The following is a 27,508-nucleotide window of genomic DNA, read 5'->3' on the forward strand; positions in this document are numbered from 1 at the left end:
CAGACTCCAACTGAGTGATCCATTTCTGCTGGTTTGGCAACCCAGTTACGGGGTACGTAACATCACACAGATTGGGATTCGGGTGGGCGAGACATCCCAATTTCCTGGGTTTGGTGGAACCCAAGTCGTATCAACCTTAGACATACTAGAGTATGAGAAAAGTGGTTTTCTCACCTCTGAGTCTGGTGGTTGTTAGCGAGGGTCTAATGAGCCGGTAAAAAAGGGGTTTCATTGTGGGGGCTTGTGCGGGATTGGATTCGCTGAATACTGTGTAATTGCTCTAAGAATTGATTAAGTGGTTTGTGTGTTTAAGCCTGTTAAACTATTGTCTGGGAAAGCTATTAAAATACATGATGACGGATGCCACAGGGATTAAGTGTTGGTGTGATTCAAATAGCTTACCTGTAACACATGCTTGTGTTCTGAGTGGGGTGGATATCCACTGCCCAGATGAATTGCTGATAACAGCTTTAAATTGGGTTCCAGTATTAGAGAAGGTTAGGATCATGGAACGGCAGTTTGATCAAACGGTGGGCAAAGGTGTTGTTTTAGTTCAGACAGGAGTGGATCTGCCTGTTACGGCTGGGGTACCCGGAGAGGCGGGGCCAAGGGCTGTCTGTACTTTTAGAGAAGAGAGGAGTGTAGGCGAGGGTGCCAAATTGATTTTCCCGTAGCTGAGGGTGGAGACTTTAAAGACAAGTTGCTCTCGTTTCTTCGGAGTGAGGGAAAGAAGATGTCTAATTGGAAGGTCGAATGAGTCCTTCAGCGGTTGATTTAAATTCTGAGCTTGTTTTGACTATTATATCACTGGTTGATAAATGCAGAAGTGTATCTGTGGGGAGCCAAAGTTATTGTAGGTGGGCGTGTTCTCTGGGGTCAAGCCCACACCCAGTGAGGAAGAAAAATATGAGGTTTGGGCTGAGCAGACAACTCAGTTACTGAATCAATGGCAGTGCTCAGATAATACGAAAAAACAGAGTCTGGTAGAGAGCTTAAAGGGCCCAGCGGCTGATAGGGTGAGGTTCCTAAAGGCAGAAAATCCATTAGACATGGTAGCTAATGACCTGCAGGCTCTGGAAGATGCTTTTGGCACTGCTGGAAGTGCAGCCGACCGATCTTAGTTTGAAGTTTAGGCACACATTCCAGAAGGAAGGAGAGAAGTTGTCTGCCTACCTTTTCAGGTTAGAGAAGCTGTTACAGAGTTTGTGCCACAAAGGGGGCATTCAGCGGTCTGAGAGAAATTGCTTGAGGATGGAGCTAGTTGTGAAGAAGTGTGCTGTTACATACGTGATAGCTTTACCTATGCAAATGATCCCCAAAATGCGCCCTCCTCCATCTTTTACTGAGTTACCCAAGAGAAATTAGAGAGGAAGAAAATGGGGTGGAGGAGCAGGAGACCTCTGACAGCAGAGCAAAGTCTTCAGTGTTAGACTCTGTTTCTAAAGCAACCCCTGATGCCACACAAGTGGGCATTTTGCAAGATGTCATGAAAGATCTGAGAGATAAGGTATTTTGGATGACATTGGCTGGTGCTGCCACCAAGCATAACAAAGCCGATAGGAAGCTGGGTCTACTGGTGGGATGTACTAAAGGGAGGGCTGCTACTGAGCACGGAAGTGACTGGTATTTTCTGTTACAACTGTGGAGAAGATTGACATTTCAAGCGGGAGTGTGAAGGAGAGGAAAATCTTCAGAAGGTAAATTAGTGATTAATCAAACAGCGAAGAGGTAAAACTATGGAGGGACCCAGTTAGGGAATGGGCTGACGTGTCAGCGAGGACACGTTCCTATCAGTTTATCAAGGGAAATACTGAAATACAAAACACTATTCCTGAAGGTTTAGTGGGACCAAACTCTGATGTAACCATATGGATTAAAGGTGTTTATGCCAGAGCTGTACTTGACACAGGTTCTCAAGCTACTTTGCTTTATAGATCCTTTTACAACCGGTATTTGACGCATTTACCATTGACGCCACTTAGTGCCCTAGAGATTCAGGGCTTAGTACTGATGAGTACCCATACGATGGCTACTTATTGAAACTGGAGTTTTCAGAAGCAGATGTTGGAGTAACTGAGACTATTGACAGACTAGTGTTGGGCTGCCCAGATCGGGTCAAAGGGGTGGAGCTTCCACTTTTGTGGGAACAAATACTTCCACTGTGAGAAGGCTCATGGGAGCAAGCAAGGAGAGAAATAGATAGAACTTTTTGAAAACCTTGTCCATTTCACCCTGTGTTCAGAGCTGTTTTGGAGAAGGTGCAAGTTCCTCCTAAGAAGCATGATGAGCAGAAATGAGGAACTGTGATACACCCTGTCTAAACCTGTCACTGTCAATTTGATTACTCCAGGAGTACTTGCCGCACTATTACACTGACTGAGGACACCCCTTTCCGAGAGATGTCTTGCCGGTCAGCACCAGTGGAGCTTGGAGATGTTTGGCAGCACCTGCTTAAACTGAAGGAAGTTCAGTCATAGAGTGGGGTACTGAGTTGCTGGAAGAGATAAATGATAGATGGGGAGGCATACTCTCCTAGACAGGAAGGGTCACAAGGGGTGGTTGAAGCTGGAGGAGCTGAAGATAGGATAAGGAGGTCTCAAAGTGTCAGGAAACCTCCACACAGGCTGGCCTATGAAGCACAGGGGTAACAGATTGTTGCGTCTATCCCCCTAGTGAGAGATGTCACTACCATTTACAAATGGATTGGAGGTCATGACATCACAAAATTCCTTTGAGAAATGTCATTAAGGATGGGTTGGTAAATTTCAAAGTCATGAAGACATGACTATTTTTGGTGGGGTTAAGATTTTTATTGCTATGCTATAATATTTTTCATTTTAGCAGTTCTGCAAGAGCAGTCTGTTCTGCTTTTAGGATGTTTGCACTTGAGCTAAAGATAAGGAGCTATGTGGTTCAACTTGGGAATGTTGTGTCAGCCAATCAGGATAGTGGAACTGGGGGAAGGTTCTAGAGAATGGTGGGCAGAGAGGTTTTTGCAACGGACACTGGTGTGGATCAAGATCTTTTTGGCAGAAGCTGGGAGAAAACAGGAGGGAAGATGGCTGAGGATGCTGTCCCTGTTGCACAAGGTGCTTTGTGCAGATGAATGGCTTCAAGAAGGAAGGACCAATACTCCTGTCAGGGAGCCCATTTGTTCGAGGTGGATTTTGAGTGACAGTCGGAAGTTGGTGTGTGCTTTCCTGCAGACCATGGTTCCAGCTCGAGAGTTAAGAACAACTTCAAGATGAGCTCCAACTTTGTGCACATTTGGACTGGGTTAACTGTGATGGGCCCTTTTATTTTTTTTTTCTTTTCTTTTTCTTACTAACCGTTTGATAAACCTGACATTTGTTTGTATAGTTTATAATTGTATGCAGTCATGATCTGTTATTTCTTGCCAACGATTAATTGCATGGGGGTAGTAGTTACATAGTATTCACACAGATCAAGGTTCGGTGGGCGAGACATCCCAACTTCCTGGGTTTGGTGGGACCCAGGTCACATCGACCCTAGATGTGCGGAGTCTGTAAAAGGTGGTGTTCTCATCGCTGAGTCCGGTGGCTGTTATCGAGGGGCTAACGAGCCGTGTCTCTAGAGACGCCTGGTAAAAAGCGGTTTTACTTAATAAAATGAACATGAAGCAACAGGTTTTGTGCCTCCTTCTTGATTTCCAAAAGACCTTGGGTTAAAAACGTCAGAATTCAACAATTCTTCCTAGTTCCTATCATGATCGTTCTCATCATTCTGGCCGCTGGAACATCTCACCACCTGCTACTGATCGCCGCCACATCGCAGAGTTCCCTGCTGTCAGCTGCATTGCAGATGTTACTCACAGGGAGACATCACCTCCATTTGCTTCAGCCCACAGAAGCAGGGAGAGGTATTTAGAGTCATAGGAAACCACAGTAAAAAATGGATCTTTATGATTAAAGGTATTTGTCTACATTTTTCAGGTGTTCGGACACTGCTCCATGTCCTCCCTATGCTGACTCCTCAGTAGTGCGCAGCAACTCAATAGATGGAAACGCCAACTCTTTAATCTTCTCCATGGATGCTGCCCCACTTGCTGAGCTCCTTTAGCATTTCGTATGTGTTAATCTGGATTTCCAGTATCCGCAGAATCGCTTGTGCTTAGAATTTAATGGATATCTTGAGAGGAACTTTCATTAGCTCGGCAGTTTTCCCAAACCACAGAAGCCTTGCATTTCTATAGTGCCTTTGTGTCTCTTTCAAGACACTGAAGCACTTTGGAACTCTGTCATGGATGGTGCCAAGTCCGGCTGTGAAAGAAGGAGGCTTGAGCAAAGGGCCAGCAACCCCATCTTGTAAAAACACAGAGCTGTAGAAATGCCAACAGAAGCTCCAAAGGCCTCATCCCAGGGAGAGGAAGGATCTTCGACTAGAAATCGTATGAAGTTGTGTGGTGAAAGCAGAAGCCACAGGACCAATCAACCTTCTATCGGCCCAGGACAGAGGACTCTGCCAAGCTGCTGTTGGTGACCTTTGACCCAGTAGGGGTGATGGGCTAAGAAGAAGAAGAAACACTTTGGAATTGCAGTCACTGGTGACAATGTGGAGAACACACAGCCATCTCCAACACGCAGTAACAAACTGATAATTCACACTGCCCAGGACATGGAATAACAACCCTCTTTCTCCTTCAGAACAGTGCAATGGGAACTTTTATTTTATTTTATTTTAGAGATACAGTGTGGAGTAGGCCCTTCCAGCCCCAGCAACCCCCAACAAGCCCGATTTCAACCCTAACCTAATCATGGGACAAGTTACAATGACCAATTAACCTACTCAGCATTTAGGACCCAGTATTAATCACTTTTAAGCTTAGGTTCTGTTAGGGATGATTCTGGAATTGCAGCATTATGGATAGGATAATTATAGATGAACTAAAATGAGAAGCAGGAAATAAAACATGCACGACTTAACTTCTAATGAAAACTTTGAGGTTAGTGACACCAATCGCTGAGTGTGGGATTTTCGGCTTCTGTCCCATTGAAGCTACATAGGGGAAGACAACAGGACCTGCAATTTTCAATTGTTGAAGGCGCATTCTGCCACTTAATGCACAGTTCAGGACAGATCTGTCTTGCACTTAACCTTATGGTTTATTTGGTTATTATATTTGTTTACTGTGATACAGCGTGGAATAGGCCCTTCTGACCCTGCAATTCCCCAATTTAATCTTAGCCTAATCACGGGACAATTGATAATGCCCAAATAACATACCAAATGGTGCGTCTTTGGACTGTGGGAGGAAGCTAGAAAACCCAGAAGATACCCACGTTGTCACAGGGAGAATGTATAAGCCGGGAATTGAACCCGGGTCGCTGGTACTGTAATAGCATTGTGCTGACCACTCCAGTACCATGTTGCCCACACGGTTAGTTGTATATTCATGAAGCCATCCCTCAACACTGTAACAAATGGGTACGTTTTGAATGTCTGGAGTTTTGAGGCTTTTGGAACAGACAACAATATTGAATATTCAAAGGGGTTCTGCTAGTGCGATGAGCTATCATTGTAAATACAGTATATAATTCTGTAAATTTACCTAATTATATTCAAAATGTTAAGTAGGTGGTTATAGCAATTGAAACTGTAGGTATTAGTTTATTGTTATCTGTATAAAACATCTTGTCCAGGGAGTGAGATTCTCTTGGATTCTCCTAGACTCACTCTCTCCTGGAGGTTTGCTGTGTGAATAAAGACTTAGATTTCCCAGTTACAACTTCTGTGTGGTACAGTTATAGTCAGTCACAGCGGGTCCCAGATAAAAACAAACAAAACATGAACTCACTAAAAAAAACCAAATCCAAACCAGGATGTTTAATATATCTCGCAATTCCTCCGTCTCCGCCGCATCTGCTCTCAGGATGAGGCTTTTCATTCTAGGACGAGGGAGATGTCTTCATTTTTTAAAGAAAGGGGCTTCCCTTCCTCCACTATCAACTCTGCTCTTAAACGCATCTCCTCCATTTCACGTACATCTGCTCTCACTCCATCCTCCCACCACCCCACTAGGAATAGGGTTCCCCTGGTCCTCACCTACCACCCCACCAGCCTCTGGGTCCAACATATTATTCTCCGTAACTTCCGCCACCTCCAACGGGATCCCACCACTAAGCACATCTTTCCCTCCCCCTCTCTCTCTGCATTCCGCAGGGATCGCTCCCTACACAACTCCCTTGTCCATTCGTCCCCCCCATCCCTCCCCACTGATCTCCCTCCTGGCACTTATCCGTGTAAGCGGAACAAGTGCTACACATGCCCTTACACTTCCTCCCTTACCACCATTCAGGGCCCCAAACAGTCCTTCCAGGTGAGGCATCACTTCACCTGTGAGTCGACTGGGGTGATATACTGCGTCCGGTGCTCCCGATGTGGCCTTTTATATATTGGTGAGACCCGACGCAGACTGGGAGACCGCTTTGCTGAACATCTACGCTCTGTCCGCCAGAGAAAGCAGGATCTCCCAGTGGCCACACATTTTAATTCCACATCCCATTCCCATTCTGACATGTCTATCCACGGCCTCCTCTACTGTAAAGATGAAGCCACACTCAGGTTGGAGGAACAACACCTTATATTCCGTCTGGGTAGCCTCCAACCTGATGGCATGAACATTGACTTCTCTAACTTCCGCTAGGCCCCACCTCCCCCTCGTACCCCAGCTGTTACTCATTTTTTTGCACACATTCTTTCTCTCACTCTCCTTTTTCTCCCTCTGTCCCTCTAAATATACCTCTTGCCCATCCTCTGGGTCACCCCCCCCCCGTCTTTCTCCCTAGGCCTCCTGTCCCATGATCCTCTCGTATCCCCTTTTGCCTATCACCTGTCCAGCTCTCGGCTCCATCCCTCCCCCTCCTGTCTTCTCCTATCATTTTGCATCTCCCCCTCCCCCTCCAGCTTTCAAATCCCTTACTCACTCTTCCTTCAGTTAGTCCTGACGAAGGGTCTCGGCCTGAAACGTCGACTGCGCCTCTTCCTATAGATGCTGCTTGGCCTGCTGCGTTCACCAGCAACTTTGATGGATATTTAATATATAATCAGTTGTAAGTTATAAGGTTTATAATTGCTTATGCAACACCACTGACCCCCCTCCCCACCCCCCACAGCATTCAATAAGTGGTAATACCTGTTCCCTGAGGCGTTCCTGTTGCCCTCGAATTGCGGTGGCGTGGTGAGGATACTTGTGCTTCAGGTGATCCAGGAATGCCTCCCTCTTCCTCTCCATGTCCGACTTCTGCATGCCAGTGAGAGCCTCCAGGCTTTGCGCGGCGATGACTGTGTGCCGCCGCTCCGAGGTGTGTACCAAGCCCACGTTGGAAAAGCGCCGGGTACCGTTCCCCAGGGTTCGGTACTCTCTGGGGTACTCGGCATCATCTGCGGAGATCATGTGCGAGCTGGACTTGTCCGAATCTGCAGAGGGGAACCAGAAGAGACAGGTCACTGAGAGCACTCGTGTTGCTTCAGGCCATTGGCCACATCCCAGACTGGGAATGAGAGGGTATGAGGAACATTTGATGCTCTGGGCCTGTACTCTTGGGAGTTTAGAAGAATGAGTGGGGAGTCTCATTGAAACCTATTGAATATTGAAAGGCCTAGATAGAGTGGACATGGAGAGGATGTTTCCTATAGTGGGGGAGTCTAGGACCAGAAGGCACAGCCTCAGAATATAAGGACAGCCCTTTAAAACACAGATAGGAGGAATTTCTTTAAGAAAAGGGTGGTGAATCTGTGGAATTCATTGTCACAGATGGCTGTGGAGGCTAAGTCATTGGGTATATTTAAAGCAGAGGTTGATAGATTCTTGATTAATCAGGGCATCAAAGGTTACAGGGAGAAGGCAGGAGAATGGGGTTGAGAGGGAAAATAAATCAGCCATGATGGAATGGCAGAGCAGACTCGATGGGCTGACTGGACTAATTCTGCTTCTATGTCTTATGGGAGCACTTGCGCCCAACCTCAGGGAGGATGCTGGGCCTTTGGTCAGAATGGTAGCAGGGATAAGGTCAGGCAAGACCAAATTATCAACCGCAGGGCAGTTGGGACCATGAAAGTCTTCCAGTTTCTAAACAGTTGTATTCCGGAGGTAAACAAGACCAGCTTAGATGAGCATCTTGTTTGGCACGGACCGACTGGGATGAAGGGTCTGTCTCCAGACTCAGGCAGAGACAGAAGGAAAGATTGAAGGAGCTGGAGGGACAGAGGATGAGAGGCAACTTAATACAGGTGTATTATATGAGACTATGAAAGGCATGGATAGTGGACAGCCAGTTCCTTTCTCCCAGGGTGACAATGGTCAATACCACAGAACATCCGCTTAGGGTGAGTGGAGGAAAGTTTGGGGGAGATGTTAGAGGTTTTTTTTAAAAACACAGATAATGGTGGGTGCATGGAACGCACTCCCAGGAGTAATGGTAGAGGCTGATACAATATGGACATTCAAGAGACTCTTAGACTGGCACGTGGATGACAGAGAAATGGAGGGTTAAGTGGGAGGGAAGAGTTAGATTGATCAAGCAGCATCTGTGGGGGAGAAAGGAATTGCCAGCATATTGGGTCAAAATGTCTTATGAGGGAAGGCCAAGCAGGCGACGGCTTTTTATTTCTTTGGAGCAAAGGAGGTTGAGAGTTGACTTGCTAGAGGTGCACATAGGTAAATATTGGGTTGTAGGCTGTGTAGAAGTGAAGGGTCAGGTCAATCGTGGAGTAGGTTTATATACTGTAGGCTGGCACAACACCGAGGGCTGAAGGGCTTGGACTGTGCCGTACCTTTCCGTGGTCTCTGACCAAGACAAGCTCCACCCTAATGTGCAAGCGGAGACTGGGAGTTGGAAGTATGTTCATGGTGGGAAGCATATTTTGTCACCCTTCGGCCAGCAGGTGACCCCCCTAGTCCCTAGAAAAACACCCTCATGTACAGCATTTTCAACATCACTCAGCAATACCTCAACAATTACTTCAACCAATTCTCACTGATATTCCCTCTTAAGCTAAACAGCTTTCTACATATGTTACATGTAATTCTTGCTGAGAACTACTGATGAAATATAAATATCTCTTTGAACGATTCCACTGCTAGAGTACCACTTGCTAGCACATTTCACTCCTCTATGTGTCCGCTCCCAGTCTAACATTAAACCAGCCACAAAATGCCGCAAGTATCTCTGCCCTCTAATCGCCACACAACATCCTCCTTCACCAGATCAGAATCAGACCACATATCACCGACATTGTGTATTCCACAGACCAGCAAACACCGGCCGGCTTAGTGAACAGAGCGGTGGCACCCCTGCTGAAATCTGGAGGAAAACACACAGAGGGGGATCACAAAGCCGAGGAAAGAGGACTGGGTCGAGACAACAGAGACTTTTGGAGAAGAGGAGTTTGGTGGGTAATACCGTTCTGGCTGACCGGAAGTGCACTGAGAGCGGTAAGCGTAAAGGAGTTGGGTGCTTACTGTTCTGGCTAACAACGGATGGTGCAATCCCGGGTATATTACGATCGAGGAACGTGTTTGCAGACTGGATATTGAACTTTTTACTGCTGGACTTCGGCCACATTCCACCGTAATACAACACTTGGCGGCACGGGAGGTCGTTCTTGCCTGTGGCCATCGAACGTGCAGCTCCTCCCGTGGAGGGTCAGACACCCTGAGCCAATAGACTGGTCCTGGACTTATTTTCCATCTGGCATAGTTTGCATTTTGGTGTTTGATTGTTGGGGTTTTTTGTATTGCTATATTTACGCTCTATTCTTGGTTGGTGCGGCTGTAACAAAACCAAATTTCCCTCGGGATTAATAAAGTATATCTATCTATCTATCTATATGTGGTGAATTTGTAGTTTTGCAGCAACAGTACAGTGCAGTACTTAAAAAAACGACTATCAGTTAAAATTATATGTGCAAAAATAGAGCAAGAAGTACAGTAGCTTTCATGGGCTGTTCAGTTATTTTACTTACTTATTTATTGAGATACAGTGCGGAATAGGCCCTTCTGGCCCTTTGAGCTACACCACCCAGCTACTCTCGATTTAATCCTAGCCTATTCTGGAGACAATGACCAACTAACCTACCAATGTCTTTGGACTGTGGGAGGAAACCAGAACACCCGGAGGAAACCCACGCAGTCACAGGTGGAACGTACAAACGGCAGCAGGAATTCAACCTGGGTTGCAGGTACTGAAAAGCGTTGTGTTAACTATTACACTGCTGTAACACACTAATCTGATGGTGGAGATGAACAAGCGGTTCCTATAACATTGAGTTTGCATCTTCAGGCTCCTGTACCTCCACCGTGATGGTAGCAATAAAAAGAGATCATATCCTGGGTGGGGGCAGGGGTCCTTAACGATGGATGCTGCCTTTTTGAGGCACGTCTTTTGGTGGGAAGGCCAGTACCCATGATGGAGCTGGCTGAGTTTACAACCCTCTGCAGTTTTTTCTGATCCTTCAGAGTGCTCTCCATAGAAATTTGTTACAGTCTTTGGTGGCATACCAAATCTCCTCATTAAAATTACATGGTGCTGGAAGGGGTTACAGCTGCAAGATTCAGACTACATTGCCAGAGTAACAAGTTGCTTCCAAATGGATAAACTCACAATCCTGACAGAAAACAAAATAAAGGCATGTTTTTAAAAATGCAAACACGAGGAAATCTGCAGATGCTGGAATTTCAAGCGACACACATAAAACTTGCTGGTGAATGCAGCAGGCCAGGCAGCATCCCTCTCACTATACCCCCCCCCCCTTGTCTTTCTCTCCGGATCTCCTGTCCCATGATCCTCTCATATCCCCTTTGCCAATCACCTGTCCAGCTCTTGGCTCCATCCCTCCCCCTCCTGTCTTCTCCTATCATTTTGGATCTCCCCTTCCCCCTCCAACTTTCAAATCCCTTACTCACTCTTCCTTCAGTTAGTCCTGACGAAGGGTCTCGGCCCGAAACGTCGACTGTACCTCTTCCTAGAGATGCTGCCTGGCCTGCTGCGTTCACCAGCAATTTTTGTGTGTCGCTTAAAGGCATGTTTTGCTTCAGTTCAGTCTGTACAGCTGAGATAAACAAGGGTCCTGACACATGGCTGGGCTGTATTAGATATGGTTTCTATATGCTTTTATCTTGTTGTAGAAAAACGTTAAGAAACAATGAGAAAGACTGGAGATGAGATCATACAATTGCCAAAAATAAATCCAACACTCAGTGGCCACTTTATTAGGTACACCTGCTCGATACTCTGATCAGCCAATCATGTGGCAGCAACTCAATGCATAAAAGCATGCAGATATGGTCAAGAGGTTCAGTTGTTGTTCAGACCAGACATCAGGATGGGGAAAAAATGTGATCTAAGTGACTTTGACCATGGGATGGTGCCAGATGGGGTGGTTTGAGTATCTCAGAAACTGCTGATCTCCTAGGATTTCCATGCACAACAGTCTCTAGAGTTTGCAGAGAATGATGCGAAAAACCAAAACATCCAGTGAGTGGCTGTTCTATGGGTGAAAACACTGACAAGAAGGCAACAGTAACTCAAATAATCATGTGTTACAACAGTGGTGTGTACAGGAGCATCTTGGAATACACAACACATCGAACCTCAATGTGGATGGTCTACAGCAGCAGAAGACCACATTGGGTTTCACTCCTGTGTGTATTTCAAAAGGAAATAGACAGCCAACCATAAATACATCTCCTGATCAAAGCTAACTTGGAATATAGAAGCCTGGAAATCCTGGAATATAGTTAATTGTTGTAGAAGGTACAAAGGCTGAGGAGTGCCCTAAATGAATCCTTTAAAATTATGGGATCCTGACAAAATAAAACAGAGAAAATGTTTACAATGGCGACTGAGTCCTAAATTAAAGAGTGCCATGGTAGCATAGCAGTTAGTGCGACACACTATTGCACTGTTCAATTCTGTTGCCTTCTGTATGGAGTTTGTATGTTCTCCCTGTGACTGTGTGGATTTCCTCCCACAGTCCAAAGATGTACCAGTTATTAGGTCATTGTAAATTGTCCTGTGATAAGGTTAGTGTTAAATAGGTGGTTGCTAGGCAGCAAGGCTTGTTGGGCCGGAAGGGCCTGTTCACTCCGTAACACTAAATAAATAATCTCAGTAAATAGAATACACTTTAAATATTGGTGTCTCCTTCAATTGCCGCTACTGTTCATTGGTTTACTTATTCAGGGGCCAGTCACAGCTCCCTTCACCACTCACCAGAGTACATTAATGCAACTCCTTTTCATGCAACACACCATATATTTCTAAAGATGCACAGTTATCAGAGTCTATTACATCCAGAGCACGAGTTCCACCAATCTGAAAAACCACTCTATCTGTCAAAATAGAAATATTTGACAGAGCATTACTGCTTGCTAAAAGATTTTTCTCTTCCTACAAGTGGATGGATACAAAAATAACAAGGGTCAGTTAAGAAAAAGACGTCAATGATTACAAGGACACAGGCTCTTATCAGCAGACAGAAAAAAAGCTGATTCACCAGACAGGCCTGGGGAATGTACAAGATAATGGAATGCTGTAAAAAACCGTTGATTAATTTTGAACAAACTAAGCACATCCTATGCAGCCACAGTCACAAAGTAACGCGGCTCCGTGCAATAACAACTTACATTTCTGTAGTATCTGACTTTGAGGGAGCAACATGACTGGATGTTTTTTGGCTGAATGGATATCAGACAGTGAGTGGGATGGGGGCTGTGCGGAGGCAAAATTCAAGGGAAACAGTCAAGGAGCCTCGTGAACACAGGATGGTGAGGTTTTGGCATTCTGGAAAGGACTTGGGGAGGAATAGACAAGGACGTACAGAATAAGTTGAGAAGGACGGCAGTAATAAACAGAGGCACTGACACCCTCTGAGGTTTCAGGTTGTAAGTCAATCAGCACAAGGTCACAGTGATATTTGAAGAGACATTTTCCAGCCAATTCCTTTACTCTCCCCTCACATCCAACAGGTCAGTCTTCCAACTCATGGGAGTCATCATATGACCCCTCCCATGCCTTAAAGCTTTTCTATTGGTCACCCAACTTGTCAATCATCTTACTGCCCCCCCCACTTCCTGTACCAATCAGGAAAGCCAATACTGTGTATTTTTTCACTATCAACCAAAGATTTCTTCTTCCCATATTCATTATCTCTACAATTATTAAACAATAGTATTAAAAAGAAAATCATGTCAGTACTTTTTTGTCCCTAAATTGCACTTTTCATTCCCAGAAATCAGAGCAAGACTGGAGGGTTTGAAACCAGTCATTCTGATCCTGTGGCTATCAGTTGCCCTTTGGGTATCAGCTGGTTACCATGCATTGTGGAATTGGGCTCAAATGGTATTGATTAAAAGATAACAATTAATTCCTTTCCATCTGGGTAGCCTCCAGCCTGATGGCATAAACATTAATTTCTCTAAATTCTGCTAATCTCTTCTGCCTCCCTCCTTCTCTCTTTTTTTCATTCCCCAATCTGGTTACCCTCTCACCCCTTCTCATCTACTTACCTGCTCAATACCGTCCTCTAGTTCCACCATCTCTTCTCTTTCTTTCATTGTCCACTTTCTTCTCCTATCAGAATTCTTCTTGTCTTTACCTCTTCCACCTATCACCTTCCAGTTTCTTACTTCACCAGCACCTCCCCCACACACCCACCTTCCTCCTCACCTGATCTCACCTGTCATCAGCCAATTTGTCCTCCTTTCCCTCTCCCCACTGTCTTATGTTGGATTCCAGTCCTGATGATGTATCAGGTCTTGGCCCAATGCATCGACTGTTCATTCCCAGCCACAGTTGCTGCCTGACCGACTGAGTTCCTCCAACATTTTGAGTGTGCTGGTAGAATTACCTCCAGGCCCAGGCTCCCTCTGCTGAGCACCCACTGCAATCACACTGGGGGGGGGGGTCTTAATTCAGGATCGTAACTGTTAATTGGTTTATTATTGTCACACATATCCAGGTACAGTGAAAAGCTTTATTCTGTATGACATTCATACAGATCACTTTGAGGTGGTGTACAAGGGATAAAGAAGTAGCAGATTGCAGAGTATAGTGTAAAATTTACAAGAAAATGAAGTGAACGTAGACAAATAAAGTGCAAGGGCCATGACGAGGTGGATTGTGAGATTGAGTTTATCATTATGAATCTCAATGCAGTATACAGTGATATATACCTACTTTGATAATAAAGTTACTTTGGCTTGACTTTGAAGTAAGGGGACCAGAGTTCAGAAGTTCAAAAGCAACTTTTCATTCCTACTCTTCTGATTAGAGTCATACAGAAACATACCCTTTAGCCCATCTAGTCCATGCAGAACTATTTAAACTGCCTACTCCCAAAGACCTGCACCCGGATCATAGCCCTCCATACCTCTCTCATCCATGCACCTACCCAAACTTCTCTTAAACATTGAAATCAAACCTGCGTCCACCACTTGAGCTGGCAGCTCATTCCACTCTCTCACCACCCACTGAGTGAAGAAGTTTCCCCTCATGTTTCCCTTAAACATTTCACCTGTCACCCTTAACCTATGCCCTCTACATGTAGTTCCACATGACCTCAGTGGAAAAAGCCTGTTTGTATTTACCTTATCTATACCCCTTGTAACTTGATCTTGATGGAGCAGGTTGATTACTCCTGGTCCTATCTTCTTGTGGTGTGATAATTGCATTGGTCCACAATGAACTGCCTGACATACATAAAAGTTGCTGGTGAACGCAGCAGGCCAGGCAGCATCTCTAGGAAGAGGTACAGTCGACGTTTCAGGCTGAGACCCTTCGTCAGGACTAACTGAAAGAAGAACTAGTAAGAGATTTGAAAGTGGGGGGGGAGGGGGAGATCCAAAATGATAGGAGAAGACAGGAGGGGGAGATATGGAGCCAAGAGCTGGAAAGTTGATTGGCAAAAGGGATATGAGAGGATCATGGGATGGGAGGCCCAGGGAGAAAGAAAGGGGGAGGGGGGAAACCCAGAGAATGGGCAAGGAGTATAGTGAGAGGGACAGAGGGAGAAAAAGGAGAAAGAGAAAAAAAATTAATAATAATAAAAAAAATAAATAACGGATGGGGTACGAAGGGGAGGTGGGGCATTAACGGAAGTTAGAGAAGTCAATGTTCATGCCATCAGGTTGGAGGCTACCCAGATGGAATATAAGGTGTTGTTCCTCCAACCTGAGTGTGGCTTCATCTTTACAGTAGAAGAGGCCGTGGATAGACATGTCAGAATGGGAATGGGATGTGGAATTAAAATGTGTGGCCACTGGGAGATCCTGCTTTCTCTGGCGGACAGAGCATAGGTGTTCAGCAAAACGATCTCCCAGCCTGCGTCAGGTCTCGCCAATATATAGAAGGCCACATCAGGAGCACCGGACGCAGTATATCACCCCAGCCGACTCACAGATGAAGTGTCGCCTAGCGTCGCCTCAGCTGGAAGGACTGTCTGGGGCCCTGAATGGTAGTGAGTGAGGAAGTGTAAGGGCATGTGTAGCATTTGTTCCGCTTACAAGGATAAGTGCCGGGAGGGAGATCGGTGGGAAAGGGTGGGGGGGATGAATGGACAAGGGAGTCGCATAGGGAGCGATCCCTGCGGAAAGCAGGGGGGCGGGGAAGGGAAAGATGTGCTTAGTAGTGGGATCCCGTTGGAGGTGGCGGAAGTTACGGAGAATTATATGTTGGACCTGGAGGCTGGTGGGGTGGTAGGTGAGGACAAGGGGAACCCTATTCCTAAGTGGGGTGGCGGGAGGATGGAGTGAGAGCAGATGTGCGTGAAATGGGGGAGATGCGTTTGAGAGCAGAGTTGATGGTGGAAGAAGGGAAGCCCCGTTCTTTAAAAAAGGACATCTCTTTCGTCCTGGAATGAAAAGCCTCATCCTGAGAGCAGATGCGGCGGAGACGGAGGAATTGCGAGAAGGGGATGGCACTTTTGCAAGAGACAGGGTGAGAAGAGGAATAGTCCAGATAGCTGTGAGAGTCCGTAGGCTTGTAGTAGACATCAGTAGATAAGCTGTCTCCAGAGACAGAGACAGAAAGATCAAGAAAGGGGAGGGAGGTGTCGGAAATGGACCAGGTAAACTTGAGGGCATGGTGAAAGTTGAAGGCAAAGTTAATGAAGCCAACGAGCTCAGCATGCGTGCAGGAAGCAGCGCCAATGCAGTCGTCGATGTAGCGAAGGAAAAGTGGGGGACAGATACCAGCATAGGCTTGGAACATAGATTGTTCCACAAAGCCAACAAAAAGGCAGGCATAGCTAGGACCCATACAGGTGCCCATAGCTACACCTTTAGTTTGAAGGAAGTGGGAGGAGCTAAAGGAAAAATTATTAAGAGTAAGGACTAATTCCTTACATACTTGTGTTAGATTTCACTGGAGATTCCAAAAGACATTAATGTGTACGTTTGAAGTGAACTACTTCAAAAGATTCTTGCAAAGATAAAAATATGGGGGTGTGATTCAACTGGTGAACGTAGAACATTACAGCTCAGCACAAGCCATGATGTTGTGCCAACCTTTAAACCTACTTTAAGTTCAATCTAACCCTTCCCTCCTGGCTAGCCCTCCATTTTCTATCATCCATATGTCTAAGAGTTTCTTAAAAGGTCCTAATATACCTGCCTCTACCACCACCCTGACAAGCACCAACCATTCTTTGTGTGAAGAACGTACCTCTGACATCCCCCCTATACTTTCCTCCAATCATTTTGAGATTATAAGGTGTTCTCTCAGACAGCCCGACTGCGAGAGGTGGCCAAAGGATCAACGTTCTGCACCATTAATATCTACACAATGAAAAGGCAAACAAGTTGAGATGAAGCAACTTCTGCTGAAAGGTGATAAGCTACAAAGTGAGGATTTAGGTTTCTACCAGAATGAGTGCATCACCCACACAGCTCTGGCTGCTGCTGATAGAGAGAAACAGATAAATCCAAGAAAGGACAAGCGCTCAGGGATGACACGTTGTTTAAACTGGGCTATTTTCTCTTGCATTGGTAAAACATTTAGCCTGACCCCAGATTCCACTAAGAGTCATGACAAATCATTTTTCGTTTTCTCAAGTTTTTTTCAGTGTGTGCAGAAAATTGCAAATTAGACGTCCTGGTGACGAACGTGCAGTGTAAGAAGCCAGACTTTCACTAACATGGCTGCCAACTTGTGGTAAACCATATATATATGTTGTAACTGGGTTACCTGTCTGGACATGCCCCTCTGCTGACTGCCCCTGTGGCTCCTCCCACAGACCCCTGAATAAAGACGATTGGGCCTTGGCTTCTCCCCTCAGTCCAAGGGCAGACACTCTGCATGCTGGAGGTCACATTTTACTGCAAATAAAAGCCTTTCAGTATTTACTCTACTTCCAGTCTTTTGGAGTAATTGAAGGTGCATCACAACTCTAGAGAAGAAGCTACATACATCACATGACTGGTGTCTTAGGGTCCTCTCGCTCCTGATCACAACATTTCCAATGCTTGTATAATGAGCTTACCAGGTCTTTCTCAAGTTTACCAGAGTTGGCTCGAGTTTACCAGCCCTGTTTCCTGTAGTCCCTGGATCTCATGTTCCCCAGGTCTCCCTGGGCTGTCAGGTGCCAGCCATGGGGGTGGAGGGGTACTGTAATGAGTTCTCCAGGCCTGTGCGGGGAGCAAGAGGGTGCTTTGCTGCCAGGATTATTTAACACTTATTGTGGGGTGAACCGAGCAACACCGCAAGACAAAACAATTGCCAAAATTAGGACCCCATGATAAGGAAAATATAGTTCAATGTAGACTTATTATCAAAGAACATATATGTAGCTATATACTACCTTGAAATTTGTTTTCTTGTGGGCATTCACAGTAGAACAAAGAGATACAACAGAATCAATGAAAAACTCCACACAAATACTGACAAACAACCAATGTGTAAAAGAAGAGAACTTATAGAAAAAAGTAAATTGATAATATGGAGAACATAGTTGAAGAGTCCCTGACAGTTGTGGAATCAGTTCAGAGCCGAAGTGAGTGAGGTTATTCACGCTGGTCCAGGACTCTGATTGTTGAAGGGTAATAACTGTTCTTGAACTTGGTTGTGTGGGTCGTGAAGTTCCTGTACCGTCTTCTGATGGCAGCATGGACGGTGGCGATCTTTGATGATGTATGCTGCCCTCCCATGGCAGTGCTCCCTGCAGATGTGCTCAATGGTGGGAATGGCCTTTCCTGTGATGGACTGGGCTGCATCCACCATTTTTGCCGGCATTTCCGTTCCCGGGATTGTTCACCAATGTAGCTGCCAATCTTAGAGCAGAAGCTTTCTCACATGACTGCAGCCGTAGGCTCCTCTTGCTCCGTATCCCAATGTTTTCAAGGCTGAACTGTTATTCTGTCTAGTCCCATCAACCTGCACCTGGACTATAGCCTCTATCACTCTCCCATCCATGTACAAATCCAAACTTCTCTTAAATGTTGAAATTGGACCCACATCCATCACTTCTGCTGGCAGCTGGTTCCAAACTCTCACCATCCTCTGAGTGAAGAAGTTCCCCCTCATGTTCCCCTTAAACATCTCACCTTTCACACTTAACCTATGACCTTGTCTCACCCAACCTCAGTGGAAAAAGCCTGTTTGCATTTACCCAATCTATACTGCTCATAATTTTGTATACTTCTATTAAATCTCTCCTCCTCCTCCTAGGCTCCAGGGTGTAAAGTCCTAGCCTAGTTGACCTTTCCCTTTAACTCAGCTGCTCAAGTCCAAGTAACATCCTTTTCTGCACACTTTCAATCCCATTGATATCCTTCCTGTAGATAAGTGACCAGACTGCACACAATATTGTAAATTAGGCCTCACCAATGTCTTATAGAACTTCAACATAATATCCCAACTCCTGTACTCAATACTTGATTTATGAAGGCCAATACAAAATATGTACGCAGTAAACGTGGTACTATTACCACACACATACCATGTACTTAGGTGGTGGGGTGGAAATATATCTCTAGCAAAGGAGGTGTAAGGCACTCTTTCCCTCTGCTAGCCTGCAGGTCACCCTTGGGCAAGGTGTAGCACCTGCTTAGCCCCTCGATCAGGGTGACATGAAGCCATGGGAGCAGGTGGTGGATGGTCATATGGGCAGCCGGTGCAAATCACAAGTCCTGGTTATGTGACCACTGACACCAGGCAGACAATCTTTGAAGAGTATTGATAATGGCTGGGGTCACCCATCTTGTAAAGACACTGGCCCAGAAGAAGGTAATGGCAAACCACTTCTATGGAAAAATTTGCCAAGAACAATCATGGTCAAAGACCATGATTGCCCACGTCATATGACATGGCACATAATGATGATGATGATGAATGTACAAAATATTACCACATATAATCTGTACTCTGTGAACTGCACTCAAACAAAGAATTTCATTGTTCCCTAGTAGATATGACAATAATCTAAATGTGAATTCTTTTACCCTTGTTTCTGTGTCCAGAAAGTTTATCTTTAATTCCTTGAGGCTATTGATCACTTTTACAATTTTGGCAACCTCACAAAGTATTAACACAGCAAAATTTTGGGTAAGTTAATTTGTGGGGACCAATTCCGCCACTCAAACAATGATGTGGCTTCCAATATCAACAACACCACAGATTCTGCAGATGCTTAAAATCCAGAGTAACACACACAAAATGCTGGAAGAACTCAGCAGGTCAGGCAGCATCTATGGAATATCAACTAATATCAACTTTTGTTGGGGTACTGAAGGCGTGGGGTTGGTAGGGGAATGGTATGACAATCACCCATGTGAGAGATTAGCTTTATTTGTCATATGTACATTGAAACATACAGTGAAATGCTTCATTGATGTTAAGGATGTGCTGGGGGCAGCCCACAAGTGTCGCCATGCTTCCAGCACCAACATAGCGTGCCCACAACTCACCAACCCTAACCCGCAAGTCTTTTAATGTGGGAGGAAATCAGAGCACTAGAGGAAACCCTCATGCTCACAGGGGGAATGTGCAAATTTCTTCAGATGGCAGCAGGAATTGAATCCTTATCTTCCAATCTCTGGCATTGTCAAGTGTTACACTGACGTGCTGCCCCTATTTATCTTTACCATTAGACGACCCACATTGTTGTCAATCCCTATGGATTTTCTTCCTGTCTAGTTTCTGTCTCTAATTCCCCCAGCTGAGTTTAAGTCTGCTGACTGTTGGGATCTGACCAGTTATCAAAGTTAATTTTTGTTTAAGCTTAAAATGGCAATTATATTATAAGATCTTAAGACCATAAGATATAGCAGCAGAATTAGGTCATTTGGCCCATCAAGTCTGCTCCTCCATTCCATTACGGCTGATTTATTTTCCCTCTCAACACCATTCTTCTACCCTCTCCCCGTAACTTTTGATGTATCCCCTCCACCAGTTGGACGTTTGGGGCTTTCCCATGATGGGATAAGCTGGTATGATGCAGACCACAATGTCTGAAGGAGCATTGGAAGCAGATTCAAGCTTAACTTTCAGAAGGGAATTGGAGAAATTGTTTAAAAAGTAAAATTAGCTGGGCAGTGGAAAATCTGTGGGAGCGGATGCTGGGGCTTGGACTCAGGAGATGAAACAGCACATTCACAGCTGTAACGTCCTAAATTTTCTGCTAAGTGTCTGCTTAATGGGCACAGGTTTGATAGCTGACTGTCTAATTGTAGATCAGATCTGCTTGCACTAAGGCATAATTTAGTTCCACTGCATCACTGATCACTTCACACAGTTTCTCCTGAAAAAAGTCAATTGGAATTTTGTTGCATCTCAGTGCTGTTCATAGTATTTTAAGATACTATAAAGCCTGATGTATAAACAACAGCTACAAAGAAGTACTTAGCAAATGTAAATCGGGTGTATGTTTGTGGTCTTCTGCTGCTGTAGTCCATCTATTTCAAAGTTTGATGTGTTGTGCATTCAGAGATGCTCTTCTGCACATCACTGTTGTAACACGTGGTTACTTGAGATACTGTCACCTTCCTGTCAGCTTGAACCAGTCTGGCCATTCTCCTGTCTCCTCTGTCATTAACATGCTGTTTTTGCCACAGAACTGCTACTCACTGGATGTCTTTATCCTTTTCACACCATTCTCTGTAAACTCTAGAGAATGTTGTGTGTGAAAATCCCAGATCAGCAGTTTCTGAGAGACTCAAATGACCCCCATCCAGCACCAACAATCATTCCAAGGTCAAAGTCACTTTGATCACATTTCTTCCCCATTCTGACATTTAGTCTGAACAACAACTGAACCCCTTGACCATGTCTGCATGTTTTTAATGCACTGAGTAGCTGCCACCTGATTAGCTGATTAGATATTTGCATTAACGAGGTGTATAGGTGTACCTAATAAAGTAGCCACTGAGAGCATAAACACAAATTCATTACAATACCTTTAGAATTCATAACTGAAGATGGCTGTAGGTCATCAGTCATTGAAAACTACAACACAGAAGCAGGCCCTTTGGCCCATCGAGTCCATTCTGAACTTTTCTCCCCAGTCCTATCGACCTGCACGTGGACCATAACACTCCACATCCCTCCCATGCATGTACTTATCCAAACTTCTTTAAAATACTGAAGTCAACCCCACATTCTCCACTTCTGCTGGCAACTCATTCCACACACTCACTACCTTCGTGTTCCCCTTAAACACTGCATCTTTCACCCCTAACATATGACCTCCAGTTCTAGTCTCATCCAACCTCAGTATAAACACCCTGCTTGCATTTACCCTAGCAACACCCCTCACAATTTTGCATGCCTGTACCAAATCTCTCCTCATTCTCCGATGCTTCAGGGAATAAAGTTCTAACCTGTTCACCCTTCCCCATAACTCAAGCTTTCAAGTTACAGCAACACCCTTATACATTTTCTCTGCACATTTTCAATCTTATTGATATTGTTCCTGCAGATAGGCAACCAGAACTACACACAGTAGTCCAACTTAGGCCTCACCTGTAACGAGTTCTTTGGGCCTGTGCAGGGAGCCAGAGAGTGATGGGCTCTGAGGTTTTTAGAGCACCTGAATTGTTTAATTGTTGTTTAACAAGAGTTATGAGCTAATTAGATTTCCTTGTGTTTTACTCGAGCAACTCAATCTCTGTAATGTGATCTTTTGGTGTTCTCTGTTTAAATCTGTTCAGTTTATTTTGACAGGCTCAGGGGTTCTGTGTTACTTGTATTATTTAGGTGAATGCCTGATTAGCACTAATTGTAGGGTCTTAGTTTTGAGAGTGTCACATCTGCAGTGTCATTCGCCTGAGCTACCAATCTTCTTTTGGAATTATTATGAATAAACTCTCATTGTCATCTCTACGTCAGAGTCTGTCTTTCCTCCACATTTGGGTTCTAATATTGCCAGCGCATATTGTGACATCACTAACGTCTAATTCAGCTTCAACATAACATCCCGCCTACTGTACTCAATACTTTGATTAATGAAGGCTAATGTGCTAAGAGATTTCATTACAGCTCTATCCAACCAAAGTGTTGACAAAGAGCTCCAGAGAATCTGTCATGTACTCCGCAGATGCCAAGAGCATGAGGAGTTCAAGAAATGTAACTGTGAAAGGCTGCTTATAGATCAAGAGCACATTATACTCAGTGGCCACTTTATTAGGTACACCTGCTCATTAATGCAAATATCTAATCAGCCAATCATGTGGCAGCAACTTCTTGCATAAAAGCATGCATACATGATCAAGAGGTTCAGTTATTGTTCAGATTAAACATCTGAATGGCAAAGAAATGTTATCTAAGTGACTGACTGTGGAATGATGATTGGTGCCAGATGGGGTGGTTTGAATGTCTCAGAAACTGCTGATATCCTAGGATTTTCACACACAACAGTCTTTAGAGTTCACAGGGCAAAAAACAAAACAAAAATCCAGTGAGCAGCAGGACTGTGGGTGAAAACACCTTGTTAATGGAGAGAGGTCAGAAGAGAATGGCCAGAGTGGTTCAAGTTGACAGGAAGGTGACAGTAACTCAAATAACGACGTGTTACAACAGTGGTGTGCAGAAGAGTGTCTCTGAATGCTCAACACATCGAATTTTGAAGTGGATAGTGTACAGCAGCAGAAGACCAGAAACATACACTCAGTGACCACTTTATTAGTTTCAGGAGGTACCTATTGAAGTGGCCACAGATTGTAAGTAATATTTCTGCTCCATTAGTTTCCTCTTGCTGGAGATCAATTTAAATGACGGGTCGAATTGGAAAGGTTGGGTACGTGCTAAATTGAGGTGGTGGGGCCTGGGTCCAAGAGTGAGGAACAACCTGAGGTTTGGATGATTTATGCACTGGGCCAGATTGAAAAGATCAGGCTGTTAGGGCCGGAGAGAGAGACAGACTGGTTCAGCTCATTGCTTCATGAGGTGTATTCATCTCTGCACTAAACTGAGGCTATGGCCTGCAACTAATGGGCTCTCGAATTGGCTGCAGCGTTGACTGGCTTTGTGGCTGCGGACTCACCTTCATGAACTTCAGTTCTGAATGTTATTTGCTTACTTTTATCGTGGACATGATTTACTTTTTTTTCGGCAAATTGTGTGTTTGACGATCTTTTTTTTAGTGGGATGTTTTGTTTTGTGGCTGCCTGGAAGGAGACAAATCACAATGTTGTATATGGTATATACATCCTTGATAATAAATGTACTTTGAACCTTTTCAAGTTGAACTTTGAGTTATCATGTACACCCGGATTTAGGTTCCAACATGACTTGCTCTTCCCATAGACCATGCTTCTGCTGATCTGTCTACATTGGAGTCCAGCCTCCAGTTATGCCCGTTCATGGTTTCTGCTGACAATTTTGAAGTTTGAATGACACTTTTTCCCTTCCTTTAGCTCAGCAGCCCTGAAGCCAAGGACAGGAGTACAAACGTTACCATGCCACCCCAGATTAGTCATCATCATCATCATTACGTGCCATGTTGTGTGAATGATGGTGATCATGGTCTCATGACCATGATTATTCTTGGTAAATTTTTCTACAGAAGTGGTTTGCCATCGCCTTCTTCTGGGCAGTGTTTTGACAAGATGGGTGACCCCCCCCCCCGGTTCCCCCAGCCATTATCAATATTCTTCAGAGATTGTCTGCCTGGTGTCAGTGGTCGCGTAACCAGGACGCATGATCTGCACCAACTGCTCATATGACCATCCACCACCTGCTCCCACTGGCTTCATGTGACCCTGATCCGAGAAGGGAGGGGGGTGCTAAGCAGGTGCTACACCTTGCCCAAGGGTGACTTGCAGGCTAGCAGAGGGAAGGAGTGCCTTACACCTCCTTTGGTAGAGACGTATCTCTGTCCCGCCACCCATTCGGATTAGTGAGGGCTTCAAAAGTTACGGGGAGCAGGCAAGTGAATGGCTTTGAAAGGGAAAATTTAATAGCCACACATGAATGGTGAAGCAGACTTGATGGGCCGAATGGTGTAATTTTGCTCCTATGTCTTATAGCCTTATGAACTGTTCTCTGGCCCAAAGCCAATAAGGAGTTTCTAATCTGCACTCTAAGATAGGAAATAATTTTATCCACTCTTACATGCTTTGCTGTACACCAAACAAGATTATCCAAGGCTTCTCAAATGCAATTGAATTGTGATGTAACATAATGGATTAAATCGGCATTAAATTTTATACTTATTGTCCAAAATCACACTGCACCCTGCTAGTTTCCCAGGGAATCAAATTGGAGAGGAGGAGACTATTAGGCCCGTTTTTCCTATGCCAGCACTTTAAAGCCAACGAAATGGCTCCTGACTGCTTCTCTTTCACTGTAGTCCTGCAAATCTGACACCAATTATTTCAAACTCACCACTCACTTACCTTCCCCCTTACCTGGCTTCACCTATCATCTTTCTGGTTGTTCTCCTTCCCCACCCCCACCTTCTTATTCTGGCTTCTTCCCCCTTCCTTTCCAGTCGTGATGAAGGGTCTCAGCCCAAAACATCAACTGTTTATTCATTTCCATAGATGCTGCCTGACCTGCTGAGTTCTTCTGGTATTTTGTGTGTGTTGCTCTGGATTTCCAGCATCTGCAGAATCCTTGTTTTTAACAAGTAACTTACTCCACATGTCCTGACCAATATTTCTGCCACGTCACTTAAGCAATTTATCAGGTGATGGATGAAAGTAGTGGATACAGCCCAGTCTATGACAGGAAAAGCCCTCCCCATCATTGAGCACATCTACAAGAAACACTGCCACAAGAAAACAGCATCCATCATCAAGGACCATCCCCACCATCCAGGCCATGCTCTCTTCTCACTGCTGCTATCAAGAAGAAGGTACAGGAGCCATTGGTCCCACATCACCAGGTTCAGGAGCAGTTATTACTCTTCGACCATCAGGCTCCTGAACTAGCATGGATAACTTTACTCACTTCAACACTGAACTGACTTCACAACCTATCGACTCACTTTCAAGGACTCTACAACCCATATTATCAGTATTATGGAATTACTATTGATCAATTGATTTATTATTTGTATCTACGCAGTTTATCTTATTTTGCACATTGGTTGTTTGTCAGTTTTTGTGTGTAGTTTTTCATTGATTTTTGTTGTTTTTTTTGTTCTACTGTGAATGCCTGCAAGAAAATGAATCTCAGGGTAGTATCTGGTGATAATAAATTTACCTTGAACTATGAACTTTGATCGTATCCATACCTTGTGTAGAGTGCTTCAAGGTGCTTCACACAGGAAAGACCACTCCTCATTATTAGGTACCTGCTATACCAAATAAAATAACCACTGAGTGTCTTCTGCTGCTGTAGCCCACCCACTTCAAGGGTTCAAGATGTTGTGCATTCAGAGATGCTCTTCTGCACACCACTGTTGTAACACATGGTTATTTGAGTTACTGTCACCTTCCTGTCAGCTTGAACCAGGTTGACCATTCTCCTCTGACCTCTCTCATTAAAAAGGCATTTTCGCTCAAAGAATTGCCACTGTGTGGATATTTTGTTTGTTTTTCGTACTGTTCACTGAAATCCTAGAACAGAGGCTCTCAACCTGGGTCTATTGACCCATTGCTTAATTTTATTGGCCCATAGCATAAAAAAAATTGAGTACTACTGCTATAGAGACTGTTGTGTGTGAAAATACCAGGAGATCAGCAGTTTCTGACATACTCAAACCCTCCTGTCTGGCACCAACAATCACTCCACGGTCAAAGTCACTTGGATCACATTCCCCATTCTGATATTTGCTCTGAACAACAACTGAACCTCTTCACCATGTCTGCATGCTTTTATGCATTGAGTTGCTGCCACATAATTTGCTGATTAGATATTTGTATTCACAAATTTAGGTGTAACTAATAAAGTGGCCACTGAATGCATAATTTCCTGTTTGGAAAACGTTTTCACAGAGCCAGTACGAACTTGTGTTGATATAATGCAACAAACAATCTGCTGCAGGAACTCAGACCTGCCGAATATTTCCAAAGAAATTTTCCTCTTGTGACAAATGAAAGCTTCCAACTCATAAACACTTATTAACCAAGGCGTTCTAGTAAGAATTTATGTGCATAATGAAGTTATCAACAGATGTTAGAAATACGTCAATGTTTCACAGATACAAATTCATAGAAATATTCACAAACTGCTTTTTTGCTATATTTACCATTGAGGTGTCAGTTGGCTCATCTGCGAGCTCCCTTCAGTCTGAGTCAGAAGGTCATGATTCTCAGCACCAGCTCAATTATGGTTGCACCACGATAGCATAGCGGTTAGTGTGACACTATTACAGCTCACGGCGTCGGTGCTTGGAATTCAATTCCAGTGCTGTCTGTACGTATGTGATATGTGTGGGTTTCCTCCGGGTGCTCCAGTTTCCTCTCACAGTCCAGATAGTAGCAGTATTGGTCATTATAAATTCTCCCATGATTAGGGTAGGATTAACTATTAAATAGGTGGGTTGCTGGGCAGGGCAGCTCGTAGGGCTGGAAAGGCCTGTTCGGTGCTGTGTCTCTAAATAAGTAAAATAAACATCATAAGTAGTGTTGTCGGGGCCGTGTTACAGATGGGGACACTAAATGGAGGCCCCAGTTCTGCCCAGAAAAAGGTTACAAATAAATGAGCAGGTACAGGTCACTCAGTTTGTCAACCATACTCCACCGGTCAGAAAGATCATTTCTACAGAACACTGCGGATACCACCCAGTCCATCACCAGAAAAGCCCTCCCCACCCCTCAGCACACTTAAAAGGAGCGTTTCCTCAAGAAAGCAGCATCCATCATCAAGGGCATCCACCGTCCAGGCCGTGCTCACTTCTCGTTTCTCCTGTGGGGAAGGAGGTACAGGAGCCTAAGCTCCCATACCACGAGCTTCAGGAACAGTTTTTACCCTACAACCATGAGGCTCCTGAACCAGCGTGAATAACTTTACTCACCTCAACACTGAACTGATTCCACGACCCACAGACTCACTTTCAAGGACTCTACAACTTATGTTCTCAGTATTACTTATTTACTTTTTATATTTGC

At 44.7% G+C, this 27,508-nt stretch overlaps 1 protein-coding gene across 4 annotated transcripts in view; it reads right to left on the minus strand.

The window, feature by feature from the left end:
• srcin1a (SRC kinase signaling inhibitor 1a) overlaps window positions 1–27,508 on the minus strand; it is a 578,647-nt gene that overhangs the window by 323,315 nt on the left and 227,824 nt on the right. For all 4 annotated transcript variants that reach the window (XM_063037434.1, XM_063037430.1, XM_063037435.1 and 1 more), the window contains exon 4: window positions 7,154–7,437. In XM_063037434.1, the coding sequence (XP_062893504.1) occupies window positions 7,154–7,437 (284 nt within the window). The remainder of the gene's footprint in view (window positions 1–7,153; window positions 7,438–27,508) is intronic.

This window comes from Mobula hypostoma, chromosome X1 (assembly GCF_963921235.1).
Source record: "Mobula hypostoma chromosome X1, sMobHyp1.1, whole genome shotgun sequence".
NCBI lineage: Eukaryota > Metazoa > Chordata > Chondrichthyes > Myliobatiformes > Myliobatidae > Mobula > Mobula hypostoma.